The sequence below is a fragment of the Lonchura striata genome, chromosome 15 (assembly GCF_046129695.1).
Source record: "Lonchura striata isolate bLonStr1 chromosome 15, bLonStr1.mat, whole genome shotgun sequence".
In the NCBI taxonomy this organism is placed as follows: domain Eukaryota; kingdom Metazoa; phylum Chordata; class Aves; order Passeriformes; family Estrildidae; genus Lonchura; species Lonchura striata.
In genome coordinates, this window is record NC_134617.1 from 6,412,339 (window position 1) to 6,431,968 (window position 19,630).

The following is a 19,630-nucleotide window of genomic DNA, read 5'->3' on the forward strand; positions in this document are numbered from 1 at the left end:
CATGGTGGAAATGGGAGAAAGGACAACCCCACATGCTGCAGGACCAGCATGGGACCAGGACAGCTCCAGACTCACAGTGGAACTCTTTCCCATGATAATATCCATTTGTCCATCACTTCATCCCTCGACTGTGCCCAGTGCTCTGACACCAGGTGTGTCCCTTTTCCTTGCAAGTGCCCTACAGGATCCACCTGAGCCAGACTTCTGCCCAGGCTTTACTGAGGCTTAATGTGAGTGGGGATGAGGAGAGCAACGACAGGGCTGGAACAGAGCGAACCCAGCCTGCCTGATATAAAAGCAAACATCCAGGACATCTAATGGCAGTTGTACTCCTACAGCCCTCTAAGCACTTCTGAAAATTTTCCCTGAAAGGAAAGGTATTCTCAGCATAAAGACACATTTCTGCAGGAATCCATATATGATGAAGTGGCTCAGCATTTGCACAATGGGTCTTTTAGAGCTAATATTTACCTGGATTTCCCAGAGAAAAGAGGAAAGAGCAAAACTAGATAATCCATCAAACATCTCTTTTCACACACTCACATCTTCCTCAAAAATAAAACTATCTCTGGGAATTCACTCAGGCTGGTTTTACTTGCCTTGGACTTGCCCACCACTTCTCCCTCTCCCAGATGGTGGCTGGAAGTGCTGAGCCTGGAGCTGGAGCCCTGAGCCAGGCTGATGGCCAGGGGCTGCATCAAGCACTGTTCCTACCTCAGCCTCCATGCAGGGCAGGGATGCTTTGTTTGCCTTTCATGCCAGTGCAATCTGAATCAGAGAGCCTGGTGCCACCTTCTTACAGCTGTCCCAGCCCCACGTCACCAGCACAGACTGATCCCTACTCAAACCATTCAGCATTCCTGGGCAGACTTCACAGCCTCATCTTCTTGTGTCCAGGGCAGTATCTTTCATTAGAGACACCCTGGACTGATGGTGCCCTGAAATGTCCATGCTGATACCAATTCTTCCAGGATGCTCTGTACCTGGAACTTGCTCTTCTGGTTTGCCTGGTGCTGCTCTGGTAGCACCAGCAGCTCTTCATAGCCTGGGACTCATCACCAGGGAGTAGATGTCCCACCTCAGGGACCTGGGATGTTTCAGCTTAGCATTGCAGGGCTGGACTACATCTTGCATTGCCCTGGAGCTGCCAAGAAATGCACTTAATGGAACAGCACACCCCAGAGGCAGAAAAAACCGAAAGGAGCAGTGCAATCTAGGGACCCCAAAAGCCCCAGGAGAGGACAGGGGTGTGCACAACTGTCCCTGTGCCCTGATCCCCAAGGAGCTGGCATTAGGTAGCACACACAGGGCTTGCAAGCATTTCCTAGCAATTTTTGTCTTCTCCCACTCCACCTCTGAGCCACCCCTGGGACACCAGGTAAACCTTTCCCTTCCCATGGGCCAAAGCACAGCACACATCCTCCACCCAAGGCAGCACTGAGAGCCGCTGGCACTGCCTGCTCTTTGTGACACTGGAGGGCAAGGAGAGGGCAGAACACAGGCTGGGGAAACACCCTTGCCCACCCTGCCTGGGCAGCCCACACATATCCTGGTGGCAGCCGCCAGGGAAGGGGTGAGAGGGTGGCTGGAGCAGGATGGGACCGTGCCCAGATCTGTGCCACAGACACGAGGAAGGCGACGAGGCAGCGGTGCCTGGTTAGTCACTGCTGGGAAGTGAGCCATGCTGGAGGATGCTGGCAGCACGGCTTGCTCGGCCACCTGCTGTGTGTGGCCTTATTTTGCTGATGGCTTCAAGATTTCTCCAAGGAGAGGTAAAGCTGGGCAGTGGGAGCTGATGGGAAGTGCAGAGGGAGGAGCAGGGAGAAACTGTGGGAACTTGTAGAGGACAGCCCCCAGGGTCCCCCGGCTATGAGAGCAGGATGTTCCCATAAGGGCCAGATTCCATGTGGGACATGTGACTCGGGAGGCAGCTGCTGCAGGTGCTAGAACCAGGTGTTTGTCACCTGCCAGGGGTGACACGTGTCCAGGAGGTTTGAACCAAAGGTTCCAAAGCTGGTGAGAACACGGTGTCCACCAGCCCCTTTCCTGGCACAGGGTGGGCCCTGCATGGTTCACCCATCCCTGCCCAAATGGCAGATGCAGGGCGCAGGGGAGGACTTGGGAGGGGGAACAGAGCAGATGCATTTCGTCACCCGGTCAAGGAGCGTGTGTGTGTGTAGGGGGAAGGGGTGGCTGGGTGTGTGGGTGCATTTATTGCCTCTTCCCGCCAGCACTGGCTCCCTGTGCACACACGGGTGGCAGGGACCCAAGGGCACAGCCCACGGCTCCCTGGACTTTTACCCTGCTGTGCAAACAGGCAGGCGCCAGATTAGGGTATCAGTTGGAATTTCATCTTGTCAACAGCACCCGCAGCCTCTCTGGGCAGGCAGTGGAGCATCTTCCCTCTGTTCCAGCCCCTCACCTCCCTGCCGGCCACCCAACACCTCAGGTGAATTTGGGAGATGCACATTTCACCCCCACCAGGGCTCTGTTCCCCTCCCCACTGCTGTCTGCAGGCTCTCCCCTTGCAGACAGAAGTGATGCCCAGTGCTGGGCTACCACCACCCCATCCCCTGCCAGGGCAGGACCCCACTGCTGGTCTCCACGTGGCAATGGAAAAATTGAACATGAAAGGCAGTCAAAGCTCAGGGAGGGAGGATGAGTGTGGGGGAGCCAGCCCCCACCATGGGGACCATGCTGGAGTCTGCACAGAAGCAGCTCCAGTTTCCCCAGTGCAGCCCACTCTTCCAGCAGGTGGCTGATTCAGTCTCATCCCTTTCCTATATGGCATCAGCTCCATTGCATTTGCACCCCCCTGCCTGTTTTAGCTCCTGATTCCCCATGTTTCCTTGCAGAGGTGCATGAGGTGGTTCTCCTGTGCCATGGGCAGCCTGGCACCATGCTGGTGAGTGCAGGGTCACCAGGGTGCAGCAGTAGGTGCAGCCTCTGTTGCAATTGCAGGAACTCTGCCCCTCTCCCAGCAATGCCACCTCATCCTGTTCCCACTCCTCCATCTCCTCCACCCACGAGGACTTTATCCTGCTTCAGGTGTCCTTCCACAGCCAGCTGTCCTGCCCTGGCACCTCAACACACCCCATGCAACCCTTGGCACTGGGGAGAGTTTTGGGGCTGGAGGAGCCATTTGGGGCAGGGATCTGAGGGCAGCTGCTCGCTCAGTGTTCTGCTAGACAAGGGGAACACTGATGGGATGGAGAGGGGAGAGTGTCAGGCACCAGTGCCAGCTGTCCCTGGCACTATCTCACATCCTCATTCTCTGTTTATTCATCTTGGACAAGGAGGATATTCAGCCCATCGACAGCCATAAAATGAGATTAGAGACCAGGAGGTGCCAACAGGAGGCAGCCACATCCATGGGCAGCTGGCCTTGTTCTTTGGCCTCTGCCAGCCCAACGATGGCCTCACCCTCTCCCCTCTGTCTCCAGTGCTGTGAGTTCGCAGCCATCGTGTCTGCCATCCCTCTTGGTGCCAAAGGAGTGAGACGTGGCAGTGCCATGCCATGAAATGAGCCATGCCACTGCCAGCAGTGTCCCTGTGGGACAGGCACACTGTGCTACAGGGACAAGGCTGCTGCCTCAAGGTGCCATCCCAACCCTGGCTGTGCCCAGGAGCATCAGCACCAGTGTGACCCCAAAGCCAGCATCCTCCCCTGCCCCAGCACCACGGACAGGAATGACAGCAACAAACCTGTGTCACACAGGATCCCTGCTTGTTTTTATTTTCACCGATGCCTAAAAAATAAAAAGGAAAACCAGTTCTGCCTTATATACACAAAAACTGAGCTGAAGTCCTGAGTTGATGCAAACATTTGTCCTCATCACCGAGCACACCTGGTAACAGTGGCTGTGGGAAGTGTCACTGGAAGGAGGGAGAACCAAAGCCTTTGAGGGCTGGAGCAGAGCAGTGCACACAGTGGGATAACGAGGACCTGCTTGTAAAAGCCACAGCACAGCCGGGGACTTTGTGTTCTGGGGGCTGGCAGTGGGCAGTGTGGCCGAGGGACGCGAGGCACAGCAGTGTCAGGTGGATGTGAGGGCTTGACTGGGTGGTGTCCAGGCAGCAGGGACACGTCTGCTGCTCCATCCTCCCCGAGCCTGGAGAGGAAATGCTGAGAAACATCATACAAGCCACCATGCAAGGCTCATGCTCCCTCATCCTAGTCTTGGTCTTCAGAACTGCAGCTGAGGAGCTGCTTGAGAAGGAGCCACAGACCCTCCTGTGTCCCAGCTGTGTCCCAGCTGTGCCCCACTGGCCCGTGGGGCTGCTGAAACTGGGCTGCACATTAACCTGGGCCTATACAATGGTCAAGACTCAATAGGATAAAGGGACTCCTGGGATAAAGGGACTCAATAGGATAAAGGGACTCCTACTGGTTCACCAGTAGGAATGGATGGGATTTAGCTAACTGGCCTAGGGAACACAGTGGGTGAGAGGGAGTGCAGTGCATGGAGGAGCAGGGAGACAGGGAGGACAAAATCTCTAGTCCTGTAATCAAATTTTTTTAAAAATAAGAAAATAAATGCTTCTCTGTCTTTCTGAAAACCACCTCTCCATCACCTAACACCAGGGCACGTGCCAGTCATTTCTTGCATGCCTGAAGAGGCCCCTGCCCACCTGTCAGCAGCTCCTGCTGTCTGTAGTTACTGTGCTCCCTTGGACCAGCACCCAAAACTCTGCCAGTATTGGCCTTTCTGGACAGCCTGGGGCTGGTTCTTGGACCCTGTCCCGCTGGGAAACCTTCTGTCCTTCTTCCTTTGCTCATGGGAGGGCTCAGCAGGGTGGTCTGCCCCAAATGTGCCTGTGTCAGGCTCCCTTCTACCCTCTCCCTGTGCTCCAGGTGGAGGATGGCTGCCGTGCCACCTCGCCATGGCCCAGCCAGGGGAACCAGGGCTGCTGGAGGTGCCTCCACATGGCTCTGTGTGGCTGCAGGGGCAGGGCTGGGGATGGAGGGGTGGGCACCGCCAGGGTCACTGGGGACAACGATGGGGATGTTCAGGTACTCTTGTCAAGGATGTGCTCCAGCTTGCCACCATCGCCGTGGTTTGAAGGGCTCCCATGTCACATCCTTCAGCCAAGGTCTTGCCTCGTTCCCAGAGCCCATCTTGCTCTGCCCTCTTCACCTCACTTCCCAGGAGACCAGCTCAGCAGAAATTCATTTTGCCTTGAGTCCAGCCAGGTCTTTTCTCTATTTCAGTCTTGTTTGAACTGCCCAAAAGCACCAGGCAGCTGGATTGCCAGGAGCACCAAAGGAAGCACCTGGAGCACCGTAGGAAAGCCCTCCTCCACTATCACCCCTTCCTTCTGCTGACATCAGGACCTTGCTACAAAGACCAGAGACCAAACCAGTGTGTGGTTCCTATGGGAGAGCAGGACCTAACCCAGGTTTTTACACAGTGAAGAGCCCACCAGTTCCTTGGGAAGGCCCCAGTGCCACCTGGCCCAGCCTCACTGTCTGTCCCATCAGTTCAGCCAGGGACAGTCATGTCTTTGGAAGGGGCTGTCACCCTTCAGAGCACGTGGGCTGGCAGGGCTCTGCTGCATAGTGCTTTTCTCTTGGGGTCTGTAGCTGGTGAAGACGGTTAAGGCATGAATTCTTCCTTGATTGTCAGCGGAGATGAGGAGACGAGGTTGGGGGCATTGCTGCTGCAGAGGCCCCCAATGGGTCCCAGGGTGCTGACAGCTGGTGGGGTTGGTGTGGTGGTGCTGGTGGGCTGGCTCTGCTGCTGCAGCTTCTTCTTGTTCACCTTCCTCTCCTTCGCCCTCCGATTCTGAAACCAGATTTTCACCTGCAGAAAGGGAAAGAGGGCAGTGAGGAGATGAGGATGGACACAGGCAAGGATGACAACCTCCAGTCCTCATGAAGCAGGGAGGGCAACCCAAAGTTTGGAAAGGAAGGAGTGTCTGTGGAGCAAGGTGGGGCCTCCTCTAACTCCTTGGGCTAAAGCTCCCACCCTTCCCCATGCCCATGTCCCTTCTCCGCCCTTCCCCATGCCCATGTCCACTCTTTTTCGCCCTTCCCCATGCTCATGTCCGCCCTTCCCCATGCTCATGTCTGCCCTTCCCTGCCCTTCCCCATGCCCATGTCCCTTCCCTGCCCTTCCCCATACCCATGCCCATTCCCTTCCCTGCCCTTCCCCATGCCCATTCCCTTCCCCGCCCTTCCCCATGCCCATTCCCTTCCCCACCCTTCCCCATGCCCATTCCCTTCCCCGCCCTTCCCCATGCCCATTCCCTTCCCTGCCCTTCCCCATGCCCATGCCCGCCCTTCCCCATGCCCATTCCCTTCCCCGCCCTTCCCCATGCCCATTCCCTTCCCTGCCCTTCCCCATACCCATGCCCATTCCCTTCCCCGCCCTTCCCCATGCCCATGCCCGCCCGGGGTTCCCGGGAGCCGCAGCACTGACCTGCCGCTCGGTCAGCCCCAGGGCCGCCGCCAGCTCAGCCTTGCGGCGGATGGTGATGTAGCGGCTGTAGTGAAACTCCTTCTCCAGCTCCAGGCGCTGGTGGTCCGTGTAAACCACCCGGTACTTGTCCTTTGTCCTGGTCTTGCCTGGCAGAGAGAGCAGAGTGGGGGTGAGCCAACGGGGGAAGAAGGGGAGCAGTGGAACGCAAGGAGCATCCCCAAGGGCATGGAGGAGACACACAGCCACCTGTGGAGAGATCAGGAGAAACATGGCAATGCCCTGGGGACCAGTGGGAGAATCAGGAGGTTCCTACTGGTTTTAACATCCTTCCTGTTTTGCACCAGAGTGTTTCTTCTTGTTGGGAAGTACCTGGGATTTGGAGGAATTGCTTGGAGGAAAGAGCAGGAGGGATTCAGAGATCCCTTCTGAAGATCACAGAAGATCACAGAAGCACAATGTTGGAAGAGACCCGAGATCATCAAGTCCAACCCTTTCCCTGACACCTCACCTAAACCATGGCACTGAGTGCCACATCCAGTCTTTTTTTAAACACATCCAGGGCTAGTGACTCCATCACCTCCCCAGGCAGACCATTCCAGAACTTTATCACTCTTTTTGTGAAAAACTTTTTCCTAATATCCAACATATGGACCATAATCCCCTGTGTCATGACACATGGTCCCTGAGAGGAGCAGAGCTGCAGGTCCTGCAGTGGGCTGAGGACAGCTGCCTGGCAGGGTGAAGGAAAGCCCAGCTCTTTTTCTAGGAAGCCCCAAACCAAGGTGCCATCACTTGAATGTGCATGGATCAGAACAGGGAAGGACAGAAAACCCTGGAAGGACCACATCTCGCTGCCACCCAGAGGGTTGCTCTCCTTCTCCCTGTACCGAGCTAAGACAAAGGGCAGTGCTTTAGGTGCACTCTTTAAAGATGCACTGGAGAAAGCCCACATGATGCCCAAGAACTCCTGGGAACTGGCTCCATGGGCCAGGGTATTTGGCCAAAGCCAGCCTGAATCTCTCCTTGGTCCCCCAGTATGGACAGAGCTTGGGGCCATCAGGATCCACACGTCTGTGCACATCCCATGGGTCTGCAAACAGCACCTGCTGCTTTCTAGCAGAAAAATACAGTCAAAGGTAGCCCAGCTGTCTCTTCCTAAGTTCCTTTGTTATCCCACAGGCACACAGGGTGAGCTGTGGAGCTCTGCCTGGGCTGTGGGGGCAGGTGGCACTCTGAGGGAGGATGCCCATGCCTGGCAGTTTGCTGAGAAGTTCCTGGTGTTGTCCTCTGCAGAAGAGCCCATAGGCAGGGAATAAACACAGCTGTGAATATTTGCTTCTCCACGCAAAATTACAAAATCCTGTTCCAGGGAGTTGAGAGGGATGATGCCTGGTCATTTGTTTGCCTGGCAGAGGTGTTTGCCCATCTTCTTCTGAATTTCTGATGCTGAGAATGCTGCTGTGGGAAGGAGTGGGAGCAAGCTCAGAACAGCTCAATGGATTTCCCTGGGGCTGCCTGGGTGTATCAACATGGACAAGATCCTGCACACCACTGCTGCACATGTGCAGGAAGGGATTTCTAGTGACCCAACAACCTACATAACTGTGCTGGCAGCCTGGTTCTGCCAGGAAATGGGATCTTAGTGTGCCTGCCATCCTGTTCATCTGTTCTCCCTAACAAATCTTTTGCACATCCACTCAGGCCAAATCAGTTGGACACTGGGCAGTCCCAGCAGTACAATTATATTCTGACACCATCTGAGTGGAAGCAGGAGTTTAGGTAGTGCAGAGGAAAACTGGGCTCTAAACACCCTAATGGGACATCAGAGAACATCCACAGAGCAAACTCCAACCTCCAGGCTGCAAATCTGTTTGTCAACTGGCACAGTTTTATTTTTGACAGTGTCTCTCTCCTGCTCTCCCATTGCAAGGAGATGGAGACATTCTTAAGCCATTTCTCATGCTGAAACCTAAATGTGAAAGAGTTCAAGACAGGACAGCCCATGGCCCCAGAGTACTGCAAGTGGGAGAGGGGCTCCCTTGCAGCATCACATGGGATGGAAGAAAGCAGCTGATTTTCTACTGTATGAGCAGGAGCCACAAGAGTCCAGCTCATGGCACTGACCACTGAGCAAACCAAGAATGGAAGCACGAGTGGGAGCCAGCAGGACCTGGGATGGGCATGGAAAGCTTCTCACTCTGCTGGCACTTGATGCTGGCACTCCCAGGCACACAAGCAGCAGTCACTCAGTTCGAGTTAGCAGCCAGTTTCCACTGCTGTGCCTCTGTCTGTGTCCTCCTGCCATTGCTCCCGGTGGTGCTGGCTCAGCAAAGCATGAGCAGGGCGATGGCTGAGGGTCCCAGCACAGTCCCCAAGAAGCACTGAAGCTCTCCAGTGATCCATGGAAGAGGGAAGGAGCCCAGCCAGGCTGCAACATGACCAGGAGTAGAACCAGATTTCCAGCACCACTTCAGGATTTCAGCCACTAACTGGTATTTGAGGGATGTGATGAATTCAGTGAATGTTTCAGAGTGGGGAGCCCAGCTCATCCCAGGGCTGGGTAGGAACAGACACCTGATCCCTCCTCACCACCATTAGGTCATACCTGTGCATACCACACAGGGTGACCCTGTGAGTTAAAAAAGGGGAAAAAAGGTTAATTTGATTGAACAAGGTGTTAATGGGCTGTCTGCAGAGACAGGGCAAGGGGTGTATGGCAGCTCTGCCAGGCACTTGTCTCCTGTCTGGCACACATCAGCTGTGACAGCTCCAAACAAAACTGCCCACGGGAGCCCTGCGGGGCTGGAGTGATGCTGGGGACACCCAGCCCATGCAGGATCCCACCCTGCCCTCACCCTCCCTCAGGGCCCCTGTCCCTCCCGGGGGTCACTGCTGCCTCTCAGCACCCTGCAGGGCAAGGGTTCACCAGCATCAAAAGATCTTCTGCACCCCAGCCCAGGAGGGACCTGTGCTGAATCTGCAAACACAGCAATTCCCAAGAAGTTACAGAATAAACCAGATGCTCTGGTGGAGATTTATGTGAGGTTTAGCAGCTCCGTGAGAAACTGGGTCCCCTCTGGCTCCTCCAGGCTCAGGGGCTCCTGCAAGATTTTTCTTTCTCATAGATTTATCTTTTTTTTTTTTTTTCCATTTGAAAGCAAAAGCCTCTCTAAAGAGATAATAACTTTTAAATTATCTCACTTGCAATGTTTTTATTTGAATACCACTGTTTGGAAAAAAGGAATACCTGTAAAGTGAAGGAGTTGACAGATAGAGTAAAAAAAATGAATTAAAGACTAAAGAAATAAGGCGGTTTGTGAATATCACATATGCCATGAATTTCAGTAGGAATTATTATTTCCTGCTGCAGCTGTAAATAGATCCATCACAGCCTGTTCTTTGTTATTCCTTCTTCATCCTTCATCCTGGATAGAGGTTGGGCTTTGCCTTGGGGCTGGCAGAGCCATCATGGGGTGAGCTGGGCACCAGCTCAATATCAGTATCAATATCATCACTTTCTGCTCAATATCAGGTAGAAAAAATTCAAAACAGGGGGCTGACGACCAAGCCAGAGATGGAAAGTTATTCACCTCCACTAATTGCTGTTTTCAGATGTTTGCTGAATTCAGAGATGTACTGTGGGTGATTCACAAGGAGAAGAAAAGGATTTGCAAGAAATACTATTGACAATGAATAATTCAACTACCTTGAATATGAATGCTGGGTTACACTTAACTCTCTCCTGGAGCCTTTTTATGGCTCTGTGAAAAGAAAGAGGAAATTGGGGACAAGCCAATCCGGTTCCTTATGGGGAGCCCTCGTGCCTATGGCCAAATAGAGGGATGGAACTGCTCCTGCATTTCCAGCCAAGCCTGGCAAAGCTGAAACAGGCTGGGATAACCTGGAGCTGGGGCTGCTGCCCCAGGAGGGAGTGGATGGGGTGCAGAGGGGGTGCCAGTGATGTCTCTTAGCACAGTTGTTAGCCCCTTCCAACCCTGCTATGCATTTACAGCCCCTCCTGCGTGTCCCCGAAAGCCCAGGCAAAGGAACTGCTGGACAGGCAAAGGGAGCCATCCGTGGGGCCAGTGGGAATGGTTTCGGCTCTGGGATCAAGGCAGGGCCAATGACAGCGTGGGGAGAGGGCATCGTTAGCACTGTTAATGTATAACCCTAATAGCACTCACCTGAGCCACGATTAGATAAGGGAATAGCTTTAATGTGCTGTGCAAACCCCAAGGGACGCGCTCCCGAGGGTGCACGCACACACCCAGGGGATGGAGCCCTGACCCCAGCCTGGATTCACTCCCCACAGCAGCCCTGCCCCAGCACAGGGATACCAGAGCTCCTGCCCGGGGCTGGATCAGGAGCCTGGCAGGGTAAGGGAAAATCAAAGTGGATCCTGTGCCCACCATCCTAAGCTCTATCCCCTCATAGCCACAGTGGAGGCTAACAGGAAGGGGATATTTCTCCATCCCCACTCCTGGCCTGCCCAAAGGATGGTTTTAAGGAAAAAACTGTGCCCCAAAAACCCTAACAGACTGAGAATATGGACATTGTGAGACGTGCTGAGCAGCTCTAAGAACAGCTGGGAAAGGGCTGGTTCAAACCAGGGAAGAAAGAGACTGTGGGGTGGCAGTGGCACCCTGTGTGGAGGCAGAGCAAAAGCTGACATGTTATGAGGGGTCAGCCCAGCTCCAAAGGGAGGATCCCCATCCATGGGACACATTTCTCCCAGCCACAGCAGGAGCAGCACAGATGCCAGCAGCCAGGAGCATAAATTGCAGCACTTTTAGAAAAGTCTCTATTTCACAGGTCAAAGCAGCTCAAAGTCACCACAAACACAAACTCTGGCTCTGTGGGAAGCTGCTGTGCAGCCACCAGGGCTCTGGTCAGGGAAGCTGGGCTATGGTAGTGCCAACTCACTGGCTGGAGTCACTGAGATGGTAGTGACAGCTGCCACTCCACAGCAGAGGTCCCCAGGGCCTGGGGACACACTGGGTGTTGCTTTGCAGAGGAGGTGCTGGCAGGGGGATGGAGGCATCACTGCCAGGCTGCCTCAGCAGCTCCTATGCCTTGATCTCTGCTGGCTCCTTGTGCTTCCAGAGCCATCCTGCCTGATCCCATTTCCTGGCTGTGCTCTGGCCCCACACTGGCTCCATCTGTACAGCCTTGTCTGCCCATCTGCCTGTACTGGGGGCCTGCTCCCACACTATCTGGTGGCATTGCAGTATTATAATGCTGAAAAGCATCAGGTGTAAAAGTCCTGTCACCACAGAACACCTGGGAAAGAACTGGTCCATACCAGAGGTGAAGTGCAGCAAGACAGATCACAAGGCTGTCCCCTCTGTGTGGGTGCTTCCTCTCCGTGGTAAAGCTGCTCCATTCTAATGAGCAGCATCTACTTCCAAAGAGGATAAAATCCTCCCATCGCAGAGGAATCGGTGCTCTGTGAGGATCTGGCATTTCTACCCAGGGAAAGGATCAAGGAAAACTTCCCTCACCCCAACAGAGCTTAGGCAATGCAACAGCTGGAGAAACTGAGGCACAAAGCCCCAGGGTCAAAGCCATGAGATTCCCTGTGCAGTTTAATCCCCAGGCTTCTGTAGATCCATGGGGGGAAATCCCCCTCACAACCCCACAAAGCTGAGGACAGCCAGCAGAGAAATGCCCCATGAAAGACACACCAAGCCCAGGAAAGGGCTGAGGTCGGCTCCTAAAGCTCAGGAGCTTCCAGGCTGGCTGGAGCCACCCTCATCTGGCAGCCAGATGTGCTCCAGCTGCCTGGTGCAGAGGGGCCGATGCTCCCTCTGCCGAGCAGCGATGATGGAGCCGCGCTGCACAGAGCTGGGGCTGGGGCTGGGGCAGGCAGCCCAGCCCCTTCCACCAGCCCTAAACCGACGGGAAACGGGAGCCCCGAGGTCTGCACTGGTGGTGGCAAGGGCTGAGCCTCGGATGCCCTCCCTGTCCACCCCCTCTCCACACTCATTCCTTCCCCCTCCAGCTCCAGCCGCTCCGAAACACCCACGCTCCTCTGTGGTCTGGGAGGGGGGGATAAACCCGAGCCCCTCGCACTCCCTGAGCGCTGGGAACCGGCAGCTCACGGCTTTCACAAGCCTTCCCCCTTCCCTTGCATACTTCAACATCCTCAGCTATTTTCCCTCTGCCGCAGGAAGCAGAGGAGTGATGGATGGGACGAGCAGCGCGGGGCGCAGGAGCGGAGCCATGTGGCTTGTGAACGACCCCCTCGGCAGGACAACCCTCCCCGAGAGCCTGCCTGACATCAGTCCTCTGCCAGAATGCACTGCACTTAGACAACGGCTGAGAGGAGCCACACATCTGTGTACACATTTAATGTCTCAGTGCTGAGGAGGGAGGGAATGCTGGATGAATCCTCACTCCTCAGAGCTCCCCCATCTCCAATCTGGGTTGGAAAAATGGGCATTTGAGAGATCAGGGTTGAGCCAGGACTCATCTTGGAGTCTGAGGGCCCCTCCAAGGAGCCCAGCAATGCTCCACCACCCCGAGTAGCTCTCTCCATGGCAGTTCACCTCACACAACCTGAATATTTCATCCTGGTGCCAAAGGCTTCAGAGCAAACTGCAATTCTCCAATGTGTACCAGGTAGCAATAAAACCTGGTTCAGCTTCATATGGTGAGCACTGGAACCATTTCACTTTCCAAACTGCACCGCTTGACCCAATGGCTTTCTGGTCTCCTGCTCACTGAGGATCAAGCTGTGTTCCCTAAAGAGGTTTGCTGTCAGTGCCAGTGTGTGGCTGGGGAATGCATGCCCGGGGGTTGCAGCAGAGCCCAGGCTCGGTGCACAGCACAGGCAGGGCAGCCCTGCTGCAGGAAAGGGCAGAAACACCTGGTCAAAGAGCTGCGTTTGGAGAGTACAAACTGGTGCACAGGAGCACAGGCTGGCCCTGGCTGGGTTTTACACAGCCAGCACCGTGGCACAGGGACAGAGCTGCACCCACTCCACACCCATTGGTGAGGACACCCCTCCTGCAAGCCCCATCCTCCTCCCGGGAGGTGCAAACCCCAAGGGGATGAAGAGCAGATGCCTGGTGTTTGCAGCGAGCTGGCGATTCCCCATCACAACCCCATGCTGCTGGACATGGACAACACAACCAGATGCCCCCTTCATCCCCAGGGGCAGCAGCACAAAGCTGGGTGTTGAGGCAAGTCTCTCCCAGCCCTCCAGCAACTCAATCCTTTATTTTGGCACCTGGCAAATTCCTTCAGTTGTTCCCATGTTTTATGAGTGCCGAGCTGAGCGCCGCCAGCCTGGCTCCTGGGTTGGGTCAAAGAGCACAGCAGCTCCGGGGTGACACACGGGCTGCTGGCACACGTGGGGTGGGCACAGCCCCACTCAGCACGTCACCTCACTCCAGCCTGACCCAGATCATCCCAGCCTGCCTCCTGGCTGGATGTGGCTCATCTGCAGTGGGCAGAGCAGGACAGAAAGGCAGTGGGGGGGGGGGGGTCCATATGGACACCAGGGTTCCTCTCCCCCTTTGCAGCCTTATAGGATTTGGCCCATCCTTGCCATAGGGCAGTGTGGGGGAAGGATGCAGCCCCTTATCCAAGCAATCACAAAGCTAACAGGACTGCAGTGGGTGTCCTTGAAAGGTCCCCTATAGGAAACATCTGTCATTGGCCAGAGGTTTAAAGTGTCCCTCTGCTAATCCCAGGGTATTAGCCAGCCAAGCCCATCACGTAGGTACTGCCAGTGGTCCAGGGAAGCCCTTTTTGTTAAAGGAAAGTCAATTCTAGGAAAGTTTGAGAGGCCTGTACCTTGGCCAGAAGGCTAAGCAGTCAACAAACCTTAGCTGGGGCCAGGAGCAGGTTGTGGGTTAATAATTCAAAGGGAGAAGACTGATGGGGCCTGACACACACCTCAAGTGTCCCAGTGAAGGAAAGGGTCTCACAGGGAATGAGCATGGCCTAAAGAAAGGCTCCCCATGCAGGGACTGAGCAGGGAAATGCACTGTCCTCCAGCCAGCACCATCATCCCAAAACATACCAAACACAGAATTAATCCCAGCAGTCCAGGGGAAACATTTCTGTCGCATTACTGGGACTTGAACTCTTCCCCCAGTGTTCATGGGCCCCTCTAGGAAAATAAACAGAGCTGGAAAACTGACCTAGAAATAATAAAACTGAGATGGAAAACTGCACACCCAGCAAATCACCACATGCCCAGAGCATCACTGCTCGCCCTCCATCAACCCAAAACCTGCGTGGGGACCACAGGCATTGGTACCACACGAAACCCTGAGCACATTTGCCTCTGCAAGGGATGCTCCAATTGCACTTTCACTTGCAATATTTAGCACTGCAACCCCTGCTCAATTAGTGACCTAAAAGTCAGACCCGAGGCGGTATCTGAGGATTTGCATGACTAACAAGCAGAGGGTGAATTTCAAAGTTCAGCCAGCTCCACTTCCAGCCACCTTCCTGAGCTTTTTATAAACCCTGGGTGCAATTCACAGGGAAGTTTGCAAATAATTGTGAATAAGGAGGAAGCATGAGGCTGCTAGTGAAGATTTTATGAGCAGAAAAGGAGGTGACATTGGAGAGAGAAATGAGGCCTGGGGACATTTTTCCAGCTCGATTCCCTGTAACTCCCAATTCCCGGTTTAATCCCTTCTGCTGCTGGGTTATCTCAGCTCAGCCAGGTGAAGCATGCATGAATGTAGCAACAGGTACAGAAAATCACCCCCCTGTAAAGCCTGACTCTGCAGTGAGTCATTGGGAGATTTCTCATTGATTTTTCTCAAGCTCTGGATCATATTTGCAGAAGTGCCCAACACACTCATATTCCCTGCACAATATTTTATTTTGCTACCATTCAGCTCTTCCCCAAAAGCTTTCAAACTATGGCCAGAAGCTGTTCATACAAGCCAAGACACAAGGGGAACATTGATCTACAACTCTCTGAAGGATTACGATTTATAGCATTCACAATGAAACTGTTGATATTTGTAGCAAAAAACCTCCAGGTATTCATTTCCTATTCCCACTGCGGTGAGATGAGGAGTTTATCAATCCAGACTGATCAAAGTCCAGTTCATTGATTTCAATAAAATGATTCATCTAAGAACTTCACCCTTATCTATGTCAAACCAATCTCTGCCCTACTCTCTTTCAAGCTTAAATAAGACTTTTTATTTAAAGGGCAGCAGTGGAGAACACCACCTGCATCCCACCATCTCCCAGCTCATGATCCCACCACAACCAAATCCTGCAGTGTTTGGCAGCAGCAGCAGCGTTGGGCTTGGATCCCACAGAGGTGCAAGGACAGGTCCTTAACCCCAAGGAAACCACCCCAAGAAAGAGCTTTTCACCCCTGCATCACTGTGGTGGGGCTGGGGTAGCTCCTCTGTGTGTGAGAGGAACAAGGCTGGTTTATTTGTTCCTTTGTATGTATTTGATCTAAGAGATACATACTAAGCAACTAATGATATTTTTCCAGAATTCAATCAACTCAATTGTCATCTAACTCAATCAGAGGCACTTTCAAGCTCCTGTTTTATCTTGGCCCCACTGCTGGGTGTAAACCCATGGCCTTGATCCAGAGGAGAGGTGCTTTCCTTCCCCATTCATTTTCCCTCCTACCTCTCTTCTTAGAAGAAAGCAAGATGTTCAGACCTACCAAGCCTGCAGAAGTGGCAGGGTTCCCACTGCAGGGGAGGGTTGCACATCACATTTCCCTCTCCACCCTGCGCAGAGGGAAGCCCTCAGCCCTGGCAAGCCTGTGGGTCTCCATCACTGCATCTGGGGGGAAGCATTTTTCCTAAATAGTTACATTCAGTGCTTAAAATGGGACAGGAAATACCAGCCTGCCTCTCCCTCCTCTTTCCAGACTGGGGCTGGGTTTTTTTCCATTTATCAGGCTGTTCTGCCTGCTCCACTACAGACACTGGTCCCCATCCCTGCCACACGGATTCTGGGAATACGAGTAGGTATTTTCCATGCTGGAAGACCCCAGGCTCCTCTGCAGAAGACCCTTACATGGCCCTTGGCCACTGGGAATAGTGCAAAGCCAAAAACTGGAGGCACTTTTCACACAGGGAGCCCAGGCCCTGATTCCAGGGATCTGGGGCAGCAGTAACTCAAAGCAAACTCGCCCCTGAGAGATGCCCACAGCCACTCCTGTAATGAGCTGGCCCCAGCAGTGCTCTGAGGAGCTCATGGCCAGCACAGGAGAGGGAGAGGGGTGGCAGGTTCAGTCAAGCCCCATGGGTCCTGCTGGGAAGGGTCCAGGCTGGGAAGATGAAAGGGTGAGGGTAGTCAGGACAAAGGGCCCGCACCTCACCTCACTGCCAAAGGAGCCGGCCACCATCTCCATGACAAAGAGAATCCTTGTCAATTTGGGCTGGCCCCAAGGGGGATCTGCCCACCGCCTTTGAAGTGGACAGCAGGGCGGGGAGGGGGCTGGGGTCACCCAGACGCTTCCCCCAGGTCAGGAGTTCAGCGGGGACAGGACCCTGAGGACAGCATGAGCATTCTGTGCCCAGGCCAGAGGCAACCACAGGAACCAGGGCCCCCTTTCCTGCAGAGCCGAGCACCCACTGGCCCGTGCACCTGCAGCACCCACGGCCACCCTCCACGTGGCACTGTCCCCAGAGCACACACAGCACCCTGCACACACACACTGGGCACCACGCTGTCCTCACAGCACCCTGCACACACACACACCGGGCACCTCACCTTCCCCACACACACCTGGTGCCACTGCCTGTACACACACACACTCCTCGTGGCGCCCTGCACACCCACACAGAGCCTGCAGCTCACACACAGGGCATGGATATACACACACCTCCTTCCCTGCACACGCACACAGCTTTGGGCACCTTGCACACCCACCTTACACAGCCTCTCACACTCACGTGTACAGCCACAGCCCCACACTCTCACTCTTGCACTTTTGAGACCCCCCTCCCATCCAACACCTCCAGGGTCCTGGGGGTCTCTGGCTCTGCCCATCCTACCCAGTGGCCGCAGGCAATGGCACCAGTTGGGGAGAATGGCTTTCCAGCCAGATAAGCCCAGCTGCGAGTGTGGAAGGACAGCACCCTCCCTGCCCATCCTCAGCCCCTGCCACCTCAGAGCTCCCCTGCTCTTTGAGGACTGGGTGTCGTGCCAAGGACAGGCCAAGCTTGCTGTCCCTCTGGCAGCCCCCGTACAGCCACAGAGCAGGATCCAGCCCTGCAGAACTCCAGAGGGATCCTCTGCTCCGGGCACGCTGCAGGGTGCAGGGCTGGGGGTTTCCTTACCGTTGTTGCTGGTGCTGGGAATGCTGCGCCTCATCCACTCGTATGGGGTGCGTCTCTGCGCATTAGGGGAGAGCTGGGGGACCGAGCTGCTGATGGCTGGAGGCAGGAGTCCAGAGCCCGGAGGTTGAATGGGATTAAAATCTGGGGGGCTGAATCCGAACTGGCCCGGGCTGGCGGTGGAGGGCGGCGCGGCGGTGCCATAGGAATGCCAGTCCTCCTTGGCAGGGGTGTAGGGAGAGCCCCAGGCTGCCGCCGGCTGCCCGTGGTGCAGGTCGCTGTTAATCCCCGGCACATGGTGGTAGCTGGCGAAGTCCGAGTACTGCGGTGGCCCCGGCACGTAGTTCTGGGGGCTGAGGTTGAGGCTGGGGTGCCGGACCGGGCTGGGATACATGTTGGTGTCCTTATCCACGAGATATCCCAGGTACATCTTCCCGGGCCGTCCCCGCGCTCATGCTGCGCCGCCGAGCCGCGGCTGCGGCCGCTGGGTGCGGGGAGGCGGCCGCCCCTCCTTCGCCAGCACTCACCTGGGCGCCTTGGGGAGCTGTCCTGGGGCCAGGCACCTCCCTGCCCACGGGCTTTTATTGGGCCCAACCTCTCGCAGCATTTGCATTGAAAGGCAGGTTTGCATTTCAAAGTGCAGAAACCCCAGCGGGTGAGGGGGACGAGTTCAAACTTCCCACTCTGACTGCGAGGAGGATGAGCTAGGGGGTGACCCCAGGGAGCACCGAGGACCCCCCAGCCCCTCTGTCACTACCCCACAGCTGTGCCCAAGCCACAGGACGTGGTTTCTCTGTAGCAGCTGGCTCTGGGGACATTAGGGTGCCGCAGGAGTCCCATGAGGATGCCCCAAGGGACCCCACCACCATCCATATCCCAGGAACAGGGTGCCTTGGGATGAACCTCTGTATGGAAAGCTGGCTGCATGCAGGGGACAAGCTGGCCTGTGTGCGACTGTCACCCACCCTGTCCCCATGTTGGGGAACACCAAACTCTTGCTCCAGATAGCATTTTCCTGTGCCCAGTGGCAGCATCTGCCCCTTTGGAAAAGAGGGGCTGGTGGAGGCTCTGGGTCTGCATTTCCTTCATCCCAGAGCAAATCCACCCCTCCAATCCTGACAGCAAAGCTCAGCCCAGCCTCAGAGAGCAGGACAGGTGGGCAGAATCCTTGTGCAGGGAGAATGGACACCATGGACACTGCTGGGAGTACCTGGGCTGACACATCTCCAGGGGGCTCACGGCCCTGCAGCAAGAGGAGCTGCTCACCTGTTTTCTCTCCTAAGAAAGCAAAACTATCCCCTTATGTTGGTGACAGGGAAACTCAAGCAGAAAGGGGACACCTGTGAAGCCCTATCTGCCTGCAAGGTGGGAGGTGCCAGCCACAAACATGCCAGCAGAGATCACCCACTCATCACCTGTCAGGCCAGACACACCCGCACTGCAGAGGGGCACTGGGTGACACACTGCCCAGAAACCCCCACCACTGGCAGCCGGGAACCTTGGCCCCACTGACGTCCCCCTCCCTGCCAGTGTCACACTCCAGCTGCACTGGCCACCACTGCAGCCACAGCTCTCATTTGCAGGCTGACTTCTCCTCAGTCAGAAGCAGAGTCCATAGAAGCTTCAGGAAGGTGTTTTGTCACTTCCCCAAGGCAAAACACCCTCTGTCATTTTCTCTGCAACATCTCTGCTAGAAATGTGAGCAGGGCAAGGATGATCCTCACCCTCTTGGGACAGAACTAACCTGGAATTCGATAATAGGAGTCAGGGGGGAAAAATTAAGGATGACATTGAGAGGAGAGGATAAAACCTCTGTCATGGCGCTTTGGACCCTCAGTGGTCTGTGTCAGTCCCAAGAACCTCATCCCATTGGTCTAGCCCCTGTTCTACCTGAAACAGGGTGCACATATTCCCCTGTGCTAC

General features: G+C 55.1%; 1 protein-coding gene across 1 annotated transcript; it reads right to left on the reverse strand.

Annotated features, from left to right (window-relative positions):
- Positions 1 to 5,546: 5,546 nt before the first annotated feature.
- On the reverse strand, positions 5,547 to 18,137 carry CDX1 (caudal type homeobox 1). Its single transcript, XM_021552207.2, has 3 exons — positions 17,711 to 18,137; positions 6,423 to 6,568; positions 5,547 to 5,804 (listed from the first exon to the last, which is right to left on the reverse strand). Exons 1-3 carry the CDS (start codon positions 18,135 to 18,137, stop codon positions 5,598 to 5,600), a joined length of 780 nt encoding a protein of 259 aa, XP_021407882.1. The 3' UTR covers positions 5,547 to 5,597.
- Between the last annotated feature and the right edge of the window lie 1,493 nt (positions 18,138 to 19,630).